Genomic DNA, 17,155 nt, shown 5'->3' on the forward strand with positions numbered 1-17,155 from the left:
ACCCGAGCTCAGTGGCCGCACGGAGGTGTCAGGTGGAGGTCAAGTATCGACCAGACGGCCTTGGTGAGCGCCAGGGACACCGCCCTTATTGCCAGGGATCGGCGTCTGCACCGTCGGCCTTCTCCGGCCCGACCACAAGTGACACGATGCAACACGACACGGCGTTTTGCCCCAAGCAGCGAGCCATGCACGCATCGTCTACGCATTCGAAACACACACATCTGCACACGGCTAGCATGGCATGTGGTGCCATGCGCCATGCCAGTTGAGGCCTGGGGCCGGGGTTGACGGCGTTGCATTTTTGGTGGGTGTTGTTTGAGCCATGACCCACCCACGGGCCGTTGAATATCGAACGCAACGGATAAGGGGACAATGACGCGGTGCCGATTCGAAAAGCAACGAGACAAGTCGCTCTCAAGCGGTGGCAAGGCGGCATAGTGGGCGCTTGGTCGCGTGCATATGCGTGTTTAAGCAAGACTGACAGCCAGAGCGCATGAGACAGACATCCCGATGGGCGCGCCTCTCGGAAGCGCAACGGCGGTGGCCCGGGCCATGGTGGTGGTGGTGGCCACGGCGCCAAAGGCGGTCACGGCTTTGCGAACAGATAGCAAGTAGCATCAGCACTGTCGCGTTGGTGTGTACCGGCATGCGGGGTAGGTGTGTTACCGGGTGCGCGTCTTTGCGGGGGTGCAAGTCTGTGGAGGTTGAGTGGGCCAGCGGTTGATTGGTCGGGAAGGACCGGATGGCTCGGAACGATGGATTCGATAACACGCTCAAGCGGGGCCATGCAGCCTGGTGTCGCGTTCGAAAACAGCGCTGTTTGGTATCATCTTGCGCAGGTTTTGGTTTGGCCACTGCTCGGTAGAGCAGAGCAGCAGCGAGCAAGCTGCAAGCAGAAAGCAGCGGAGACGGCCGAGATAGTGTGGGCTCAAACACGACTAGAACAATGCTACTACTGCTGGCGTGGGTCGGGGGTTTTGAGTGTTTGCATCAAAGGACGGGGCTGAAGCAGACAACAGACTGCAGACAACAACGTCACGGCGACGTCAGTCAGTAACAAACTTTACAAGCTGTATACGCTGTCCTTTGCCGGCGGTTAGTCGAGTCGAAGAGCTTGGGGCCCAAGACGAGCCCACAAGCGCGGTGATGCAAGATTGGGTATTACTTTTTTGTATTCGAATTTGGCCAAGTCTGCGGCGGGCGGCGCGGTGCGCGTTCCGAGACTCGACACGCGCGTGAGGGCATACCCGGTGAGGACTCCAGCAGCCCTTACTACATTACCCCTAATCCTTCACCCAACAGTCGTCTCTCTTCCCCCCGTCATCCGCCCTTCCCTCTGCTCTCCCGCCCGCCAAACCGCTTAGCGTCATTACCTCAAGTCGTCGTCTCCCTTGGCTTTTGCCCCTCTACTCACCCAACCCCGCCTTACCGGTCCGGAGCAACCTTCCCTCTCCTACCCACCCAGCCAGCGTAGTCGTCGTCTCGCCTGCTGGTCCGCCGCCCCACTCGCCGCCGTGCCCCCGCCCCCCCAAACCAATCCGTCGCTCCGCCCGCCTCTCCGAGCCAGCCAGCGCAACCAGCCTAGCCGAAACCCACGACGATATAATTCCAAGATGCCGTTCCAGACTCACCACCGCCCCAACCACTACGAGAACGTTCCCAACGCTCACGGGCACTTTACTGCTGTCAACCCGCTGAACCTCCACCCCCGCAACTACCTCACCGACGAAGAAATCATGGGTAAGCAGAGTTCATGGCCGTGCGGGGTTGGTTGCACGCGTAGCAGCGGCGGTTCCCGACCCGCTGCTCCAAGCGCGCACCCGACCACCCACTGCGCTCGACCCGACGCTCACCCCCACCTCCAGCTGCCTTCACAAATTTCTGGTCTGCCGTCCCCCAGGGGTGAGTTCGCCTCTATCTCCCAGAATGACATGCTGACTGGGCAGACCTGCCGACCCCATCCTTGGTGAGTAGATGCGTTTGAGCGTCCCCCCCGCCATATGAGCTGTACCGTGGCGTTGTGCCGCCGCAGTGGCCAGGCGCGGGCGTTAGCCGCCGGCCCAGCCCGAGTTGAGCGCACGAGCCTTTGCGCTCTAGCCTGCGCACGCCCAGTCACTTCATTTGCCACCCAAACATGAGCTGACTCGACAGGTGTGACCGACGCGTTCAAGCGCGACGCCTCCAAGCACAAGATCAACGTCGGTGTTGGTGAGTGTTGATGGACAGACAGTGGGCGCGCCTCGGCAGCGGACGCGCTCGGGACGCCGACCGACGGCGGCGAGTCCCGTGATGTCTGTTGCCGGCGGCTGTCGAGCTGTGGCACCCTTAGAACTCGCACTGACCACACACACAGGTGCCTACGTGAGTTGCGGCATGCGGCGACCGGCGGCGCTCGAAGACGACTCGATGACTGACCATACAGCGTGACGAGGATGGCAAGCCTTGGGTCCTCGACTCGGTCCGCAAGGCCGAGGACATTCTCCACGAGCAGCGCTCGGACAAGGAGTACCTCCCCATCACTGTGAGTTTTGGTGCGGCGGCGGCGGACGCCGTCGGCATTCACACACACCACACGCTAACATACACACAGGGCCTTGCCAACTTCCTCACTCTCGCTGCCAAGCTCGCCTACGGCGCCGACTCGAAGCCCCTCGCTGAGAACCGCGTGAGTCTTAGCGGTGCAGGTGGTCTCCGTGTGTGTCTGACTTACACCCCTCCAGATTGCCGTTGTCCAGTCCATTTCGGGCACTGGCGCCCTCCGTATCGGCATGGAGTTCCTCGCTTCGTTCTACAAGGGCCCCCACACCATCTACCTCCCCGACCCCACCTGGGGCGCTCACCCCGCCATCGCCGAGAAGGCCAACCTTGCCGTCAAGCGCTACCGCTACTTTGACCGCAAGAACATTGGCCTCGACTTCATTGGCATGAAGGAGGACCTCCAGAATGCCGAGGAGGGCTCGGTCGTGAGTGTGCCGGCGTGTTTTTTTTTGATGGTGTCTGTTTCTCACACACGTAGATCCTTCTCCACGCCTGCGCCCAGAACCCTACCGGTGTCGACCCCACCAAGGAGCAGTGGAAGGAGCTCTCGGACCTGATCAAGGCCAAGAAGCACCTCGCCTTCTTCGACATGGTAAGCGCGCACGCCCTCGGCATTCGCTAACCTCCCCAGGCGTACCAGGGCTTCGCTTCGGGTGACGTCGACCGCGACGCCTTTGCCCTCCGCTACTTTGTCGAGCAGGGCCACCAGATCATGCTCTGCCAGTCGTTTGCCAAGAACCTTGGTCTCTACGGCGAGCGTGCCGGCACCTTCTCGATGGTCACGTCGTCGCCCGAGGAGAAGGAGCGCGTCCTTTCGCAGCTCAAGCGTGTCATCCGCCCTCTCTACTCGTCGCCCCCTCTCCACCCCGCCCAGCTCGTCGCCACCATCCTTGGCAGCCCCGAGCTTTACCAGGAGTGGCTCGGTGAGGTCAAGAAGATGGCCGACCGTATCATCGCCATGCGCTCGACCCTCTACGACAAGCTCGTCGCTCTCCAGACCCCTGGCAACTGGGACCACATCAAGACCCAGATTGGCATGTTCTCGTTCACTGGTCGTGAGTACTGCCGAGTTGTAGGGGCCTTGGGCGAGACCGCTAACCCCTGTCTAGTCACCCCCGAGCAGGTCGACGCATTGGCCAAGTCGGCCCACATCTACATGACCAAGGACGGTCGTATTTCCATGGCTGGATTGAATGAGCACAACATTGACTACTTTGCCACGTCGGTGTCCAAGGCCGTCAAGGGCGACCTTGTCCCCTCGGCCCACATGTAATTTTGGCGAGTATTCTTTGTTGTGCCACGATCTTCAGCAGTCAAAACATTGTAGAGTTACATGCTGGGTTATGCATGGTGTAGGACACTGGCGGGGGAGTGTAGGTGCGCATCAGCCAGGCTCGGCAGGCCGGCCGATAACGAATCGTGATGCTACCACGCCCATGGGGCCACACACGCCCCGACCTCGCAACCTCGGGCCGGCAGCACACCCGGGAAGGGCGAGAGGCGCAAGAAGAGCGGTACAACGTAGTACGCACAGCGCAGCACGCTGCCCGCGCCGCTCGGCTCACCACGATCCGACGCTGGCCGCATCGTCGCCGACGGTCGACGACGAGTGCTGCGCTAGCCGACGTGACCTCGGGCCGGCCACGCCGAGATTATCAATTCGGGCCGACCTCGCCGCGCGCAACGCGCACTGATAATGCCCCGCCCCCCCGCGTCGTCGACCACTCCACACCACCAACACAATGCCGGCCCCCACCCCGCTCCCAGCCCTAACGTATGACCGGCCCGCATCGCTGTGGGTCGAGGCGCTGCCCCTCGGCAACGGGAGCCTCGGGGCAATGGTGTACGGCGACCCGTGGGACGAGCGGATCGCGCTCAACGAGTCGACGCTGTGGTCTGGCTCGCCTCTCAACGAATCTAACGCGGCCGCGGCGATACCCGCCAGTGTCGCCCAGCCGGCGCTGCTTGACGCGCGCGTGGCAGTGCTCGACCGCCGGTACGATGACGCGACGAAGGCGGTCGAGAAGGTACAGGGGCCGTACTCGCAGGCCTTCCTCCCGCTCGGCACACTGCGCCTGCGTACCCGTGTCGCGGGGGAGAAGGACAAGGGCACCGCGACGGGGTACACGCGCGCGCTGGACCTTGACACGGCGACGCACGTATCGCGGTACGAGCTCGACGGGCGCCGGGTTCGCTGGACGTCGTTCGCCAGCCACCCGGATAACGCCCTCGTCGTGCGGCTCGAGTCCGAGGTGCCGCTCGACATTGACGCCAGCTTCGACAGCGAGCTCAAGGGTGTCGAGCTGGACGGAGCGTCGCCCCCCGGCCGGCTGGTAATCGGCCTCCGCGCGCCGAGCGACTGCCCGCCCCCACACGAGCCGACCGAGAGCGTCAAGTGGTCCGAGGCGCCCGGGGAGGCGATGCGCGCCGCCGCCGTGTTGGGGTGGACGCACGACGGCGAGGTTGGTGCAGCTGGCGGGCTCTCGGCGCGCGGGGTGACGCGCCTCACGCTCGTGCTCGCTGCGCAGACGACGTTCGTCGACGCGCTCACCCCGCCTGGGGTGGACGCTGCCCCCGCCGCGGCAACGGCACTCGCCCGCGTCGACGCCGCGCTCGCCGACGTCGAGGCGACCGCCGCACGCCACTTGGCAGACTACACTGCGCTCTACGCCCGCTCGGCGCTGTCGCTCCCCGGCGCGCCGCTCCACGCCACGCTGTACAACTACGGCCGGTACCTGCTCATTGCTGGCTCGCGCACCGGCGCAGCGATGAACCTCCAGGGCCTGTGGAACAAGACGGCGCGCCCGGTCTGGTCGAGCAACTACACGATCAACATCAACACGCAGATGAACTACTGGGCGGCGGAGGCCGTCGGGCTGGGCGAGCTCGCCGAGCCGCTCTTCGGGCTGATCGACGCGCTGGCAACAAAGGGCAAGACGACGGCGCAGCGCCTGTACGGCACGCGCGGCTGGGTCGCCCACCACAATACCGACGTGTGGGCGTACTCGTCCCCCGTGGGCATGGGGCACAGCTCGTGCCAGTGGGCGTGGTGGCCGTTTGCCGGGCCGTGGCTGTGCCTCGCGCTCGTCGAGCGCGTGCGTTTCGGCAACAGGGAGTTTGCGGCGCGCGCGTGGGGGCCAGTACGCGACGCGATGGCGTTTGTCCTCGACTGGGTGTTTGAGCACGACGGCGTGCTGATCACTGCGCCGAGCACGAGCCCAGAGAACACGTTCACCGTCGGCGACGACGCGACGCGGCACGCGGTGACGCGCAGCGCGACGATGGACATCAGCCTCGCCACCGAGCTTGGGCGCGCGCTGCTCGAGATTGCCGAGGCGGCCGGGACGGCCTCGGACCCGATCGTGGCGGAGACGCGCGCGTTCGTGGCGCGTCTCCCGCGCATCTCGCCTGGCTCTGACGGGCTGCTGCCAGAGTGGGCCGAGAACCACGCGCAGGCGGAAGCGCCGCACAGGCACATGAGCCACCTGGTCGGCGTGTATCCCGGCAACACAATCCGCGACGCCGACCAGCTCGCGGCCGCCGGGCGCGGGCTCGACGAGCGCGAGGACGACCTGGCCACGGGGTGGGCGCTAGCGTGGAAGGTTTCCCTGCGCGCGCGCCTGCGCGATGTGCAAAAGATCGACCACACGCTGAGCTTGATCACGCGCGACGCCGCGATGCCAGAGCACGACGACGAGGTGTACGAGGGCAGCGCGTTCACGACGCGCGGCGGGCTGTACCCCAACCTCTTCTCGACGCACCCGCCGTTCCAGATCGACGGGAACTTGGGGTATGTGGCCGGCGTGGCCGAGTGTCTCCTCCAGAGCCAGTGGGGTGTCATTTCGCTCTTGCCGGCGCTGCCGACCGCGTGGAACGGGGGAAGGGTGAGCGGGTTGATCGCCCGCCCGGGGGTGCGCGTCGGCCTCGAGTGGGAGGGCAGGCGGCTGGTCGAGGCGAGGCTTGAGGCCGTTGGTGAGGCGGGGAGGGGACGCCATGTGCTGGAGCTTGGCGGCGTGCGCAGGGAGGTCGAGCTCGGCAAGGGCGTGCTCGTGCTCCGCGCTAAGGACTTTGAGGAGGCCTGTAGTGGCTGGTAGGGCTTGGTTATGCAACGGGGTTGTTGAGCGGCACGTCGGCCCAAGGGCATCGTGCCGAGCCGCTCTTGGCCAGCAGGGCCACGCACGCGCGACGGCGATAGCTATCAGCTTATCAGTCAACACCATGCGCAGAGCAGCGCCGTCGCATCGCCGCCCGCGCCCCACCCACATCCGCAGCCATGCCAAAGCCAACGACGCAAGCACACACGCACCACGGCCGTCATCTCGTCCACCACTGTTGCGGGTAGTGGCCACCTCTGCATTGCCACACAGATAATGGAGTTCCACGTATCAGCATCTCCCCTCCCGAGTGTCATCAAAGCATAGATACCTGACAGACTGCCCGGGCCGATACTGTACATGCGCCGAGCTGCAAGCCAGCGAGCGGTGTGGGCCAAGCAGCAGGCAAGCCGCAGCCCGGCGCCACAGCCGATACTTGCTCGCTCACCTCGCCAACTACCCCCACTCGGCCGACTGCCCCCCTCCCCACCTCGCCGAGGCCAACGACTCCATACCCAATATCAAGCTTGTCGGACGGACTAATCCCTCGACTAACGCTGCCAGAGCGCTCTTATCATGATGACACGGTCAAGTATGACATGACACGGTGCGGCCATCGCCGGTGCGTGCTGCTGCGGCGGCGGGTATACCAAATGATGCGGGGCAGGTGACTCGCTGCCTTGGCTTGATGGAGCCGCGCGCGGCATGCGGTTCGGGTTCGGCGCCGGCTCGTCGGCTTCATATGTAACAACTGGCAGTGGGTAGGGGGGGCTCTGTTCCACCCCCCCCGACGATACGCAACATGGCAGCAACACACACGCCCGAAGGCCTCACGCCCGCGCTGCTCGACCAGGTCGAGGCCGCCATTCTCGCCCTCACCCCCTCCCTCACGCTGATCCAGGCCGACATCCACTCGCACCCCGAGCTCGCGTGGCAGGAGCACCGGACGCACGACACGACCGCGGGGTACATGGAGAAGGCTGGGTGGGATGTGACGCGCCACGCGTATGGGCTGCAGACTGCGTGGCGGGCCGAGAAGGTCGTGAGGGACGGGAAGGGGCGCGTTGTGGGGTTCAACTCTGAGCGTGAGTCGCCGAGCGGAGCGAGGCGGGGTGAGCGGGAGAAGTAAGGCGGTGTGATGGAGCGACGAGGAGGAGGAGGAGAGTAGGCCGCTCATACGCCCAGTCGACGCCCTCCCTCACGGCCACGCATGCGGGCACAACCTCATCGCCATCGCGGGCATGGCGGCGGCCATCGGCACCGCGCAGGTGATGGAGGCGAACGGCGTGTCGGGGCGCGTGGTGCTGCTCGGCACGCCGGCCGAGGAGGCGTACGGCGGCAAGGACTTTATGCTCAAGCGGGGCGCGTATGATGAGATGGACGTGTGTTTGATGTGAGTGGCACACCGCGCCGAGCCGAGCCGCCTTGAATGACCAGGCCGAGCGAGGCCCGCTCACACAAGCCCCCAGGACCCACCCCGGCATCACAGGCAACGGCTCGTGGCTCCCCTCGATGTGCTGCAACGCGGCCTTCACAATCGAGTACAAGGGGGCCTCGGCACACGCGGGCGCCATGCCCTCTGCCGGCGTCAACGCGCTCGACGCCGCAGTGTCGGGGTACACGAATGTCGCGCTGCTGCGGCAGCAGATCCCGGACACGCACCGGATCTACAACGTGTTGAAGGGGAGCGAGGGCTGGACTGCGAACAGTGAGTGGCGGGAGGGGAGGGGATGGGGCTGCTCGCTGGTATCGGGGCGACACACCTCGCTGACGCTCGGTGTGCCGCAGTCATCACGTCCAACGCCAAGGTCATGTGCGGCATCCGCGCCCCCACCGCGCGCGAGGTGTACAAGATGATCGACCGCGCGCTCAACTGCTACAAGGCCGCCGCGCTCGCCACGGGCTGCAGCTACACGATCACCAAGGACGCGCTGTACCTCGACACGCAGCACAGCACCGAGCTGGACAGCTACCTTGAGACCGTGACCCAGCGCTGGGCGGGCGAGGGGTACAGCTACCGCAAGTTTGTGACGTACGGGACTACCGACTTTGGGAACGTGACGTACAAGTGTCCGGCGCTGCACCCCATGTTCCAGCTGCCTGACTTGCCCGAGGGTGACTTTTGTCGTGAGTCTGAGCCATGCGGCTGTGCATGTGAGATGGGACTGACACTCCAGACTCCGACACGTACGCCAACCACACCAACTCGGACTCGGCAGTCAAGGCCGCCCTGCGCTCGGCGACGTGTCTCGCGGCGGTGGCGCTGCGTGCCGCCGTGGACGACGACTGGATGGCAACAGTCAAGGACAAGTGGGAGGCGCAGATGGCTGCGTGCGAGGGCCACGAGACGGTCAAGGAGCTCGAGGCGCTGCTCGCGCCGTACCCTCTCTCGGACGTGTGCGCGCACGCCGTGTGCGAGGACGGGTGGAAGGACGTTGCGGCCAAGGCGCGGGCCGCGGCGTGAGCAGGCAGCGCAGGCGGCAGATGTAAGCAAGTACGAAGGAAGCATGACGCAGAAGCATACCCAACGCAGACGCAGAAGCACTAGCATACACTACTCGTACATCTCGTACAGCGGCTGCACCTCCGTGCCGACAGGCGGCGAGCCCCACACGAGCGACGAGCCGCGGTGTCCGTGCCCGTGTCCTCGCGCGACGCTGTGAAAGGCGACCGGCTTGGGGTGGATGCCGTGGCCGTGGTGGGTGACGGCGACGCTGCTCGCAGCCGCCACAAGCGCCGAACTGGACGGAACGCGGCGGTACGACGCTTCCACCGGCGAGCCAGCGACGCTGTCGTCGTCACGCCACTTGACGGCGCTCACAGCGGCCGCGCCGCGCCCGTACCGCCACTCGGTGACCTGCGCCATGAAGAGCCCGTCGAGCTCGTCGTGCGTCACGAGCGCGATCTCGTCGTCGACGCGGCGGTTGCCGCTGCTGTACGCCGCGATGTCGACCTCGTCCACCGCGTCCCCGCTCAGCTTGTGCGCGTAGCTGTACGCCGCGGCCTGCACGTCCGTAGGCGGCGGGAGGAGGTCGTCCTTGTCGATCCCGGCGTGCAGCCAGATAGCGAGGCGGCGCGCCTCGAGGGCATTGAATTTGGCATGGTATGCCGGCCAGAACTGCGCGCGAGCGAGCGAGTGTCAGCAAGCGAGCCCACTCGGCCCCCAGCCCAGCCCAGTCCACTTACCACGACATTCACAGCCCGCTCGATCCGCTGAAACTCGGCCAAGCTAATCGCGCGCACCGCCGAATCGGCACGCTCAACCCGCTCCCAGTCCTCGCCGTCCTCATCACCCTCACCGACGACAGCGCGCGGGCTCGTCCGCGCCCAGATAACATGCTCCCACTCGAGCCGGTCGTGGTTCCACCGCGGTGTGACGACGCTCACTGCCGGCGCGTCGCCCAGCACCGTGCCCGCGAACCAGCCGCGCCCGTGGGCGTGCTGGAAGGCGAGGTAGGCAAACTCGTGGCGGTAGGGGCCGGAGAGGCCGTACGACTAGCGAGCGCGCGTCAGCGCGCGAGCGGGCGGGGAGGAGGGTTCCAGGAGTCGCGAGCACGTGTGCGACCCCCGTGGCGGGCACGAGACGGCTTGTACAGCCCCGACACCCCACTTACCCAGCGGTTCTGGATGGGGCTCTGCACGCCGTGCACCTCTGCAGCCATGGTGGGTGGTGGTGGGAGGGAGAAACGAGATGAGATACGGCTGTTCAAGTCAGCGGCAGCAGCAGCGGCACCAGCAGCACCAGCAGCGAGCAGCGGCTCAGGCCGCCGGGCGCGAGCGAGAGCACGAGGGATGAGGATTACGGCTGACGGCTGGGTAACGCCGGTGCCCCATCCATGCCCTCTGTCGGCGCCGAGAAACCCCCAAGCGCCGGGGGGGGGGGGTTGTGCTGGGTGCTGCCTGCTCGGTGGGGTAGGGGTGCGCAATGCCCACCGACAGGGGTGTGGCGAGCGAGCGGGGTGGGTCAGTGTGCCACCCGGGCCGTCTGGAGGCAATACTTCTATCTCTCGCTGCATCTCTCGCTCCCTCGCACTCGCACTACGCGACCATTCTCCACCCTCTGCGAGCTTCCGCACGCGTCGGGGTAGCAGCCGACACGACGACGATAGGCGGCGGCGGCGGCGGGGCGTCCTCTGTCCGCGCCTCGAACCCCGCCCACTCGGCGGGGTGGACCCCCTGCCCATGCTCCACCGCGCGCCACACGACCTCGTCGGGCGTGTGACGGACCACGCGGTGCGCGTACGCTAGCGCGCTGGCGGGGTCGGAGCCGCGCTGGAGTTTGAAGCGGTATGCGGGCCAGAACTGGTGCGCGGTCAGCTCGCCCTCGCCCCAGCAACGGCGACGCGCCACTCACGACATACTCCTCCCGCTGGGAGAGACGCGTCCACTCCGCCTGCGTGACCGCCACCACGTCGCCGTCTGCGCGTTCCAGCGCTTCCAGGGACGCGCTGAACGGTGCGCCGTCGGGCACGACGAACGCCCACACGCTGTGGATCCATTCCCGGCGGGTGCTGTCCCACCGCGGTGCGGCGTCGCGCAGGAGCGACGGGTGCTGCACGAAGCCTGCGAACCAGGACGAGCCGTGGACGTGCCGGTAGGCTATGAGGTGGAAGGTTGACGGGGCGGCGGTGCCGTAGGTCTGCGCGTGTGAGCGGCCGCGAGCGGTGGTGGCGGGAGGGGAGCGGCTCACCAGCCCGCTGCGGAGTGGCGCGGCGACGCCGTTGACTGTCTTGGACATGGTGGAGGCTGGAGGGATGTTAGGAGCACCTGGCTGGACGTTGTGACGTTGCTCATCATGCATGTGACCGTGCATAAGGGCACCCGTGGTGGCGAGCAGCGAGCATCGTGGCCCAAGCGATGCGGCAAGGCGCAGACAGTGGGCGATCGTGACGCCAGTCGTCACATCGTCACAGGTGTGCATCGCATCGTCGCAGCTCGCATCAGAACCACAGAACCCATACATAGCTTGTTGCTGCTTCTCTTCTCACTACCTCACACTCGCGCCCCCGCCACTAGGCTGCCGCCGAAGCTTGGGATCGATGCCGAGCTGGACACAGCCCTGCACCCATCTCCGTCTCCACGCCACGAGCTCGCTCTCGACGGCGGCGTCACACTCGTCATGGGGCTCGCTCTCGTCGCCCACGAAAGCAGCCTTGCCAGAACGTAGTGCCTCGGCCTGGTCCGGCGTGAGACTGCCAATCTGCCGCTCGGCATACGCCATCGCCACCTCGTGCAGGGTGTCCTCGAGCACTGGGGATAGCGGCAGATGCGTAATGTCCCAGCTTTGTCGGAGGCGCGGGCGGAGGTGCGCTTGTTTCCACCTGTATGCCGGCCAGAACTGTCGCCTGAGTCAGCGCCTTTCCCAGTTGGGGATACCACACGCACCAGCTTCGCCTCGTCGACCCTCAGCCGCTCAAACTCGGCCTCGCCGATACCGCGCACCTCGGCATCACGCCGCCACTTGCCAGTACTACTGCGCCGGCGCCACCCCTCGGCGCCGACCGCGTCGAGCCCCCACACCCATTCACCGTCCTTCTTGTCCCTGTAGGATTGTTCCGCGCGCACAAGGGCCGGGAACCACAGGCTCGGGGCGCACCCGCGCTGGAAGGCGAGGTACTTTGCTGGCCGTTTGGACGCGTCGTCTGGCGCGGGTGCGTAGCGCTGGGTGTGGGTGGGTGGGTGGTCAGTGACTGGGGTTGGTTGAAGGGGGTGAGGCCGCTGTACCTACCCATCCATGGGCGTGGGGGGACGGCTCGCCGTCGGTGAATGTCGACATTGTGGGTGGTGGGGGCGAGTGGGCGAGAAACGGGCCGTGAGCGTGAGGGTGAGTGAGCAAAGTGCAAAGTTGATGCGAGGTGGGTGGGACGGAGGGGGGTTGGACGACCAGGCGAGGGAGAGGCGGAGCGAGCGGGCGGGCGGGCGGGCGGGCGGGGCGGCGGCACGAGCTCGCAGCACGTCGTCGTCTCGCTCGGACACTTGATGTTGTGGTCGGACCTCTGGCCGTGACGAGTACAGCTACAGCCCGTGTCAATGAAAGGATGCAGAAGCAGCAGCAGTGATCAGAGCACCGGTCGCGCGCGCATCTCTGCGGCGGGTGGACAGTCGGGCAGGTGGCAAGAGGCCGACGACGATGGTGTGCACGGGGGCCAGCGTGCATGATGGCAGTGGCGCTGGCGGGCGACAGCAGCTACAACGTGCTTCGTATCGGGCGGACAATGCAACGACGAGCGCAGCAACAACAGCTACAGGATAAGAGAGATAGATACTCACACCTCGTGCTGCCATTGTCACCATCTAGACTGCTGCTGCACTGCCCACTCAGAGCTCGCCACTCACACCACCTTGTGCCTCGAACCTCGCCCGCCTGCCCCGCACGCAATGTCAACAAAGTTTGAAGGCAAGCCCATCACCGGCCCCTACGCCAGAGGATGGGTACGTCGTCGGCACCTCTTGTCACATGCTATCAGCTCACCTCCACGCCCAGCGCGCAGGCGCAGCACGCTACCCGATCCGCACGTTCCACTACATTGCCTACCGCCGCCCCGAGTCGGCCGAGACATGGTTTGGCGGTGCAGTCTTCCTCCCCCTCTCGGGGTGGGACGCGCACTCGCGCACCTTTGTACGGGGGATCACCACGGTCAAGGGGGAGCGCATCACGCGGCCGGATGCCGAGGTGGCCGCGATCGGGTGGAACCAGTACCATGATCTCAAGCTGGGCGAGGAGCGGGTTGTGGGTGACGGGGAGGACGGGGGGAGTGAGGAGCTGACGGTCAGTTCTGGCCCGCATACGACCGCAAGCTCGCCGCGCTGCAGCACCGCCGGTCCAACATCTGGACATCGGCCTCGGACGTCCCCGAGCCCACTGCCCCTGTGCCCGTGACCGACGAGCTCAAGTCCACCGCCCTGTGGATCGCACATGCGCGCGTCAAGGTCGTCGACGATGCCAGCCCGACTGAGACGACGCCGGCGGAGGAGGACGACTTTGACAAGCATGACGAGTGCGACCACTTGTTTTGGAGCGAGGTGCAGGGCATCCCGAGCTAGTGTGGGTAGTAGTGTGGACTGTGCATGTTGCTGGGGTGGCCAGGGTGGTACATATCACGATGAACGACCGTCACGATGTTAGTCGCTGCTGCTGCTGCTGCTGCTGCTGCTGGCGGTGGTGTCGCCACTTGTGGCGCTTGCAACCCGGCGGCGACATGCCCTTTCCCATCTCACTCAGTCACTCACACCCCCACGACTCGACCATCCACCACCTTCTCGCCCTGCGACCCATGCATCGACGACCACGACGATTTCGAGGCGAGGCGTTGCGGGCTGAATCACCCCGTGACAGGTAACAACGCCACCTCCTTCGCACCTCGTCACGCACAGACACGAGCAAAGGGCGCGGCAAGCGACGCCGGCGCAAACAACAAAAAACCTCACAGCAGGAGCGATCATCGCCCTCCTTCAACTCATCATGTCTCTCAACGTCCAAGGAATCGAAAAGCCACACGCAAAGGGGTTCACGGGGTACACTGGCACTGTACGTCCAAGTACTACGGCCCGCTAATGGCACTCCGCTCGCTGACACACGCCCAGAACCTGCGCGACCTCAACCCCCTCGGCCGCATATTCACCTTTGTCGCTTTTCGCCATGTATCCTGCGCGTGGTTCGCAGGCCAGGTCGCGAGCCCCATGCCACAGTGGGACGAGTCGGGCGAGTACTTCTGGGTCGTGCGCTCGCGGCGCGCTGGCGACCTCTTGGTGCCCGATAGCAAGGTCAAGGCGATCGAGCGGGACGAGTACCTTCGGCTAGTGGAGGCCGAGGAGTGTGTGGTGGGTGTGGTGGTGCCGTCGTGCTCTGTCACAATGGATGCTAACGAAAGCCCAGTACTGGCCCGCACACGCGTGGAAGACACAAGCGCTGCAGGCAAGGCGACAGCACCTGTGGAGACTATCCGGCCATGCTTGGCCGGACCCCCCGCCACCGCTTCCCCTAGCAACCCAGGCGGTCGCGCACGACTTTGCGCTCGGCGTCTCGGAGCTCGCAAGGACAGAACACTGGCAGGGGCTTCCCGCCCACGTCGCCGATCTGCGCGCGCACACCGAGGGCGACGGCGAGTTTGTGGCCGAGGTCCGCGCCGCCTTTCCAGTCAAGTACTGGGCGAGCAAGCCCGCGCCAGTGTATACCCGGAGCACTGCCAGCGCCGGCACCAGCCGCCGTGTGGGCGTAGCGTGAGATGAGTGGGGGGCGCGTGGGCGTGGGAACGAGGCAGGCGCGTTGGTTGTATGCAGCTGGTCGTGGTTCTGACGCTCTGTCGACACTGACGTCGAGTCCGATCTGCAACGGCGGCGGCACAAATACTCCGGCAGAGAAACGCCACGACGCTCCGTGCCAAGCCGGACGGACGCGACCGGGGCGACTCGGGCCGACACGCTCTGTGGCGCAGCGGCGGGGTACGATGAGGGCCAAGGCCAACTGAGCTGCTACAGGGCTGCGAGGACATGCATGGTCGCATGCATCTGGTCGTGTGCCGTGCCGGCCGGCCGGCTACGAGCGCCCGCCGCGGCGTCGGCCTGGAATCAGTGGCGCACCGCTCGGCGCCTCGGCAACTTGCTTGGCCTCAGCTCCAGCTTGGCCTCAAATAACAGCAGCACACTCACACTTCTGCCCACGGACCGACAGCATATTGCTTCTCGCCTCACCTCGTGCACACTGAGCAACCCACGAGGAGCGCGCCGACCAATAATACCGTGTGACTTCGCCCCGGCGGCAGACTACTTGAGCGGAGCAGGCCAGCGCTGCGCCACAGCAGCACACCAGCAAACACCATGTCGACATATCTCAACCGGCCGACACACCAGCCATACGCTGCGGGTCTGGTGAGTGGGGCATGGGCATGGGCATGGGCTAGCAACCCAGGCAGCATGTACGGAAGCTGACGAAAGCCCAGCGCCCGGACCCGGACAGGTTCAACCGCAACGCGCTGCAGTACGTCGCGTACCGCCTGCCTGGCGAGTCTACGTGGTTCGCTGCGCGCGTAGAGCCCACATTCAGCGGATACGACCGTGGCGCGCGCGACTATGTGTGGAGCGGTGTCAGTCCGCGCGGCGAGGTACGCAACGTGCGCGATAGTGAGGCGGCGGGCATCTCGGGGGCCGAGTATGAGCGGCTGGTCGGCGTTGAGATTGGCGTTGTGAGTGCCGCCAGAGGGATTACGGCTGATGACAGTTCTGGCCGGCATACAAGCGCAAGCTCGCGTCCCTCCAGTCCCGCCGGCGCGACATCTGGGGCCAACGCGCGGAATGGACCGACCCGCCGCCACGCGAGGAGATGACGGCCGCCGCGCTGGCGTTCGCCCACTCGCGTGTAAGGGTAGGCGAGGGGCTGCCGCCCCGGTACCCGCCGGACCGGGTGAGCAAGCACGACGAGTGCGACGCGCTCTTCTGGCGCGAGGTGTGGGCCTTGACGGGGCGATATCGCCATGGGAGCTGGGCTTCGGGGGCTGGCATGGAGGACATTGTGGGCACGACGGCGGGGAAGAGCACGTTGTGATGGTGTATGTAGTGTATGTAGATGTGAGAGGAGGCAGGCTTGTTCGATACACCCGGCCCGGAAAGCTGGTGGCACCTGCGTCGCATCGACCACCGGCGTCCATATACGGGGTGGTTCGCTTGGAGCCCTGCGGGGAAGAACAAATACACTACAGCGAGCGCACGTCTCGCACGACACATTCGCCACCATGTCGCTGCACGTAAACGGGCAGGACGCGCCTTTCCGCAATCATTGGGTGGGTGGCGACGGCCGCTGTCCGCACCGCTGACACCCCCAGACAGTCGGCGCAGGCTCGGTCCATACCCACCACTTCCAGTACCTCGCCTACCGCCGCCTGGACGGAGCCACATGGTTCGGCGCCGAGGTGGACGACTTCGAGTCGCACTATGACCGCAAGGGCGTGTGGGTGTGGAGTTTCATGACTGTTCGCGGCCGGCAAGAGGAGCGGAGGGACACCGAGGTCAAGGCTGTTAGTTATGACGAGTATCGGCGGCTGTGGCGCGACGAGGAGGATGTGGTGGGTGGCGATGGGGGGAGGCGACTGTTGACGCCAGTACTGGCCGGCATACGACAAGGAACTCGCCAAGCTCAAGGCTGCGCCGGCGCACCGCTTCGACCCCGCGGCCTTGCTCAAGACGCTCGCGCACCATGCCGCGCATAAACACGTCCGCGCCGTCGAGGGCGACTCGCATGCCTTGCAGAAGCGGAGCGACGCGCTGTGGTAGTGACGTCGTGTATGTAGGGTGTTGTCACCTGTGCCATTTAGCTTGATACAGCTGCTGCTGTTGTTGCCGCCGAATGCCAGGAGCTGAGAAAGCCTTAGTCTTGCTCGCCGGCTTGCTCGGAGGAGGGCTGGTGGACGTGTGGCGGTCCGCGCGCGGTGGCGGGCGCCACATGCCACGAGATCCTGTCGGCCGTGTCGACCTTGCCGTTTGTTTGTCCTGACAAACAAAAGTCAGCTCTCTTTCCTCCTCTACGACGA

At 65.6% G+C, this 17,155-nt stretch overlaps 9 protein-coding genes across 10 annotated transcripts; 6 read left to right on the forward strand and 3 right to left on the reverse strand.

Annotated features, from left to right (window-relative positions):
* Positions 1–1,329: 1,329 nt before the first annotated feature.
* On the forward strand, positions 1,330–3,902 carry GOT2 (Aspartate aminotransferase, mitochondrial). The gene is made up of 11 exons (XM_062772617.1): positions 1,330–1,740; positions 1,866–1,902; positions 1,947–1,966; positions 2,152–2,214; positions 2,354–2,361; positions 2,423–2,521; positions 2,591–2,665; positions 2,721–2,963; positions 3,017–3,130; positions 3,170–3,593; positions 3,648–3,902. Exons 1-11 carry the CDS (start codon positions 1,614–1,616, stop codon positions 3,809–3,811), a joined length of 1,374 nt encoding a protein of 457 aa, XP_062628601.1. The 5' UTR covers positions 1,330–1,613; the 3' UTR covers positions 3,812–3,902.
* Positions 3,903–4,280: 378 nt separating this feature from the next.
* Positions 4,281–6,632, forward strand: FUC95A_0 (Alpha-L-fucosidase 2; the record flags this gene model as incomplete). The annotated part of the gene is made up of 1 exon (XM_062772618.1): positions 4,281–6,632. One exon carries the CDS (start codon positions 4,281–4,283, stop codon positions 6,630–6,632), a length of 2,352 nt encoding a protein of 783 aa, XP_062628602.1.
* Positions 6,633–7,434: 802 nt separating this feature from the next.
* Pm20d2_0 (Peptidase M20 domain-containing protein 2) lies at positions 7,435–9,096 on the forward strand (the record flags this gene model as incomplete). The annotated part of the gene is made up of 5 exons (XM_062772619.1): positions 7,435–7,717; positions 7,818–8,025; positions 8,102–8,340; positions 8,421–8,786; positions 8,810–9,096. The coding sequence occupies 5 exons, from the start codon at positions 7,435–7,437 to the stop codon at positions 9,094–9,096; spliced, it is 1,383 nt and encodes a 460-aa protein (XP_062628603.1).
* A 90-nt stretch (positions 9,097–9,186) lies between these two features.
* LOC62_04G006055 (uncharacterized protein) lies at positions 9,187–10,294 on the reverse strand (the record flags this gene model as incomplete). The annotated part of the gene is made up of 3 exons (XM_062772620.1): positions 9,187–9,750; positions 9,819–10,127; positions 10,247–10,294. 3 exons carry the CDS (start codon positions 10,292–10,294, stop codon positions 9,187–9,189), a joined length of 921 nt encoding a protein of 306 aa, XP_062628604.1.
* Positions 10,295–10,670: 376 nt separating this feature from the next.
* Positions 10,671–11,370, reverse strand: LOC62_04G006056 (uncharacterized protein; the record flags this gene model as incomplete). Its single annotated transcript, XM_062772621.1, has 3 exons — positions 10,671–10,934; positions 10,987–11,271; positions 11,323–11,370. The coding sequence occupies 3 exons, from the start codon at positions 11,368–11,370 to the stop codon at positions 10,671–10,673; spliced, it is 597 nt and encodes a 198-aa protein (XP_062628605.1).
* Positions 11,371–11,619: 249 nt separating this feature from the next.
* LOC62_04G006057 (uncharacterized protein) lies at positions 11,620–12,408 on the reverse strand (the record flags this gene model as incomplete). Its single annotated transcript, XM_062772622.1, has 3 exons — positions 11,620–11,970; positions 12,018–12,293; positions 12,361–12,408. The coding sequence occupies 3 exons, from the start codon at positions 12,406–12,408 to the stop codon at positions 11,620–11,622; spliced, it is 675 nt and encodes a 224-aa protein (XP_062628606.1).
* Positions 12,409–12,829: 421 nt separating this feature from the next.
* On the forward strand, positions 12,830–13,676 carry LOC62_04G006058 (uncharacterized protein; the record flags this gene model as incomplete). Its single annotated transcript, XM_062772623.1, has 3 exons — positions 12,830–13,064; positions 13,117–13,362; positions 13,407–13,676. The coding sequence occupies exons 1-3, from the start codon at positions 13,011–13,013 to the stop codon at positions 13,674–13,676; spliced, it is 570 nt and encodes a 189-aa protein (XP_062628607.1). The 5' UTR covers positions 12,830–13,010.
* A 91-nt stretch (positions 13,677–13,767) lies between these two features.
* LOC62_04G006059 (uncharacterized protein) lies at positions 13,768–14,924 on the forward strand. Its single transcript, XM_062772624.1, has 3 exons — positions 13,768–14,160; positions 14,217–14,453; positions 14,509–14,924. The coding sequence occupies exons 1-3, from the start codon at positions 14,095–14,097 to the stop codon at positions 14,854–14,856; spliced, it is 651 nt and encodes a 216-aa protein (XP_062628608.1). The 5' UTR covers positions 13,768–14,094; the 3' UTR covers positions 14,857–14,924.
* Positions 14,925–15,181: 257 nt separating this feature from the next.
* LOC62_04G006060 (uncharacterized protein) lies at positions 15,182–16,934 on the forward strand. 2 transcript variants are annotated; one of them, XM_062772625.1, is made up of 5 exons: positions 15,182–15,500; positions 15,572–15,814; positions 15,850–16,408; positions 16,451–16,690; positions 16,728–16,934. In XM_062772625.1, the coding sequence occupies exons 1-3, from the start codon at positions 15,450–15,452 to the stop codon at positions 16,171–16,173; spliced, it is 618 nt and encodes a 205-aa protein (XP_062628609.1). In that variant the 5' UTR covers positions 15,182–15,449; the 3' UTR covers positions 16,174–16,408; positions 16,451–16,690; positions 16,728–16,934. The 2 variants fall into 2 exon arrangements, with proteins under 2 accessions (XP_062628609.1, XP_062628610.1); XM_062772626.1 differs by having other exon boundaries at positions 15,572–16,408.
* The last annotated feature ends 221 nt before the right edge of the window (positions 16,935–17,155 follow it).

Source organism: Vanrija pseudolonga, chromosome 4 (genome assembly GCF_020906515.1).
Source record: "Vanrija pseudolonga chromosome 4, complete sequence".
In the NCBI taxonomy this organism is placed as follows: Eukaryota; Fungi; Basidiomycota; class Tremellomycetes; order Trichosporonales; family Trichosporonaceae; genus Vanrija; species Vanrija pseudolonga.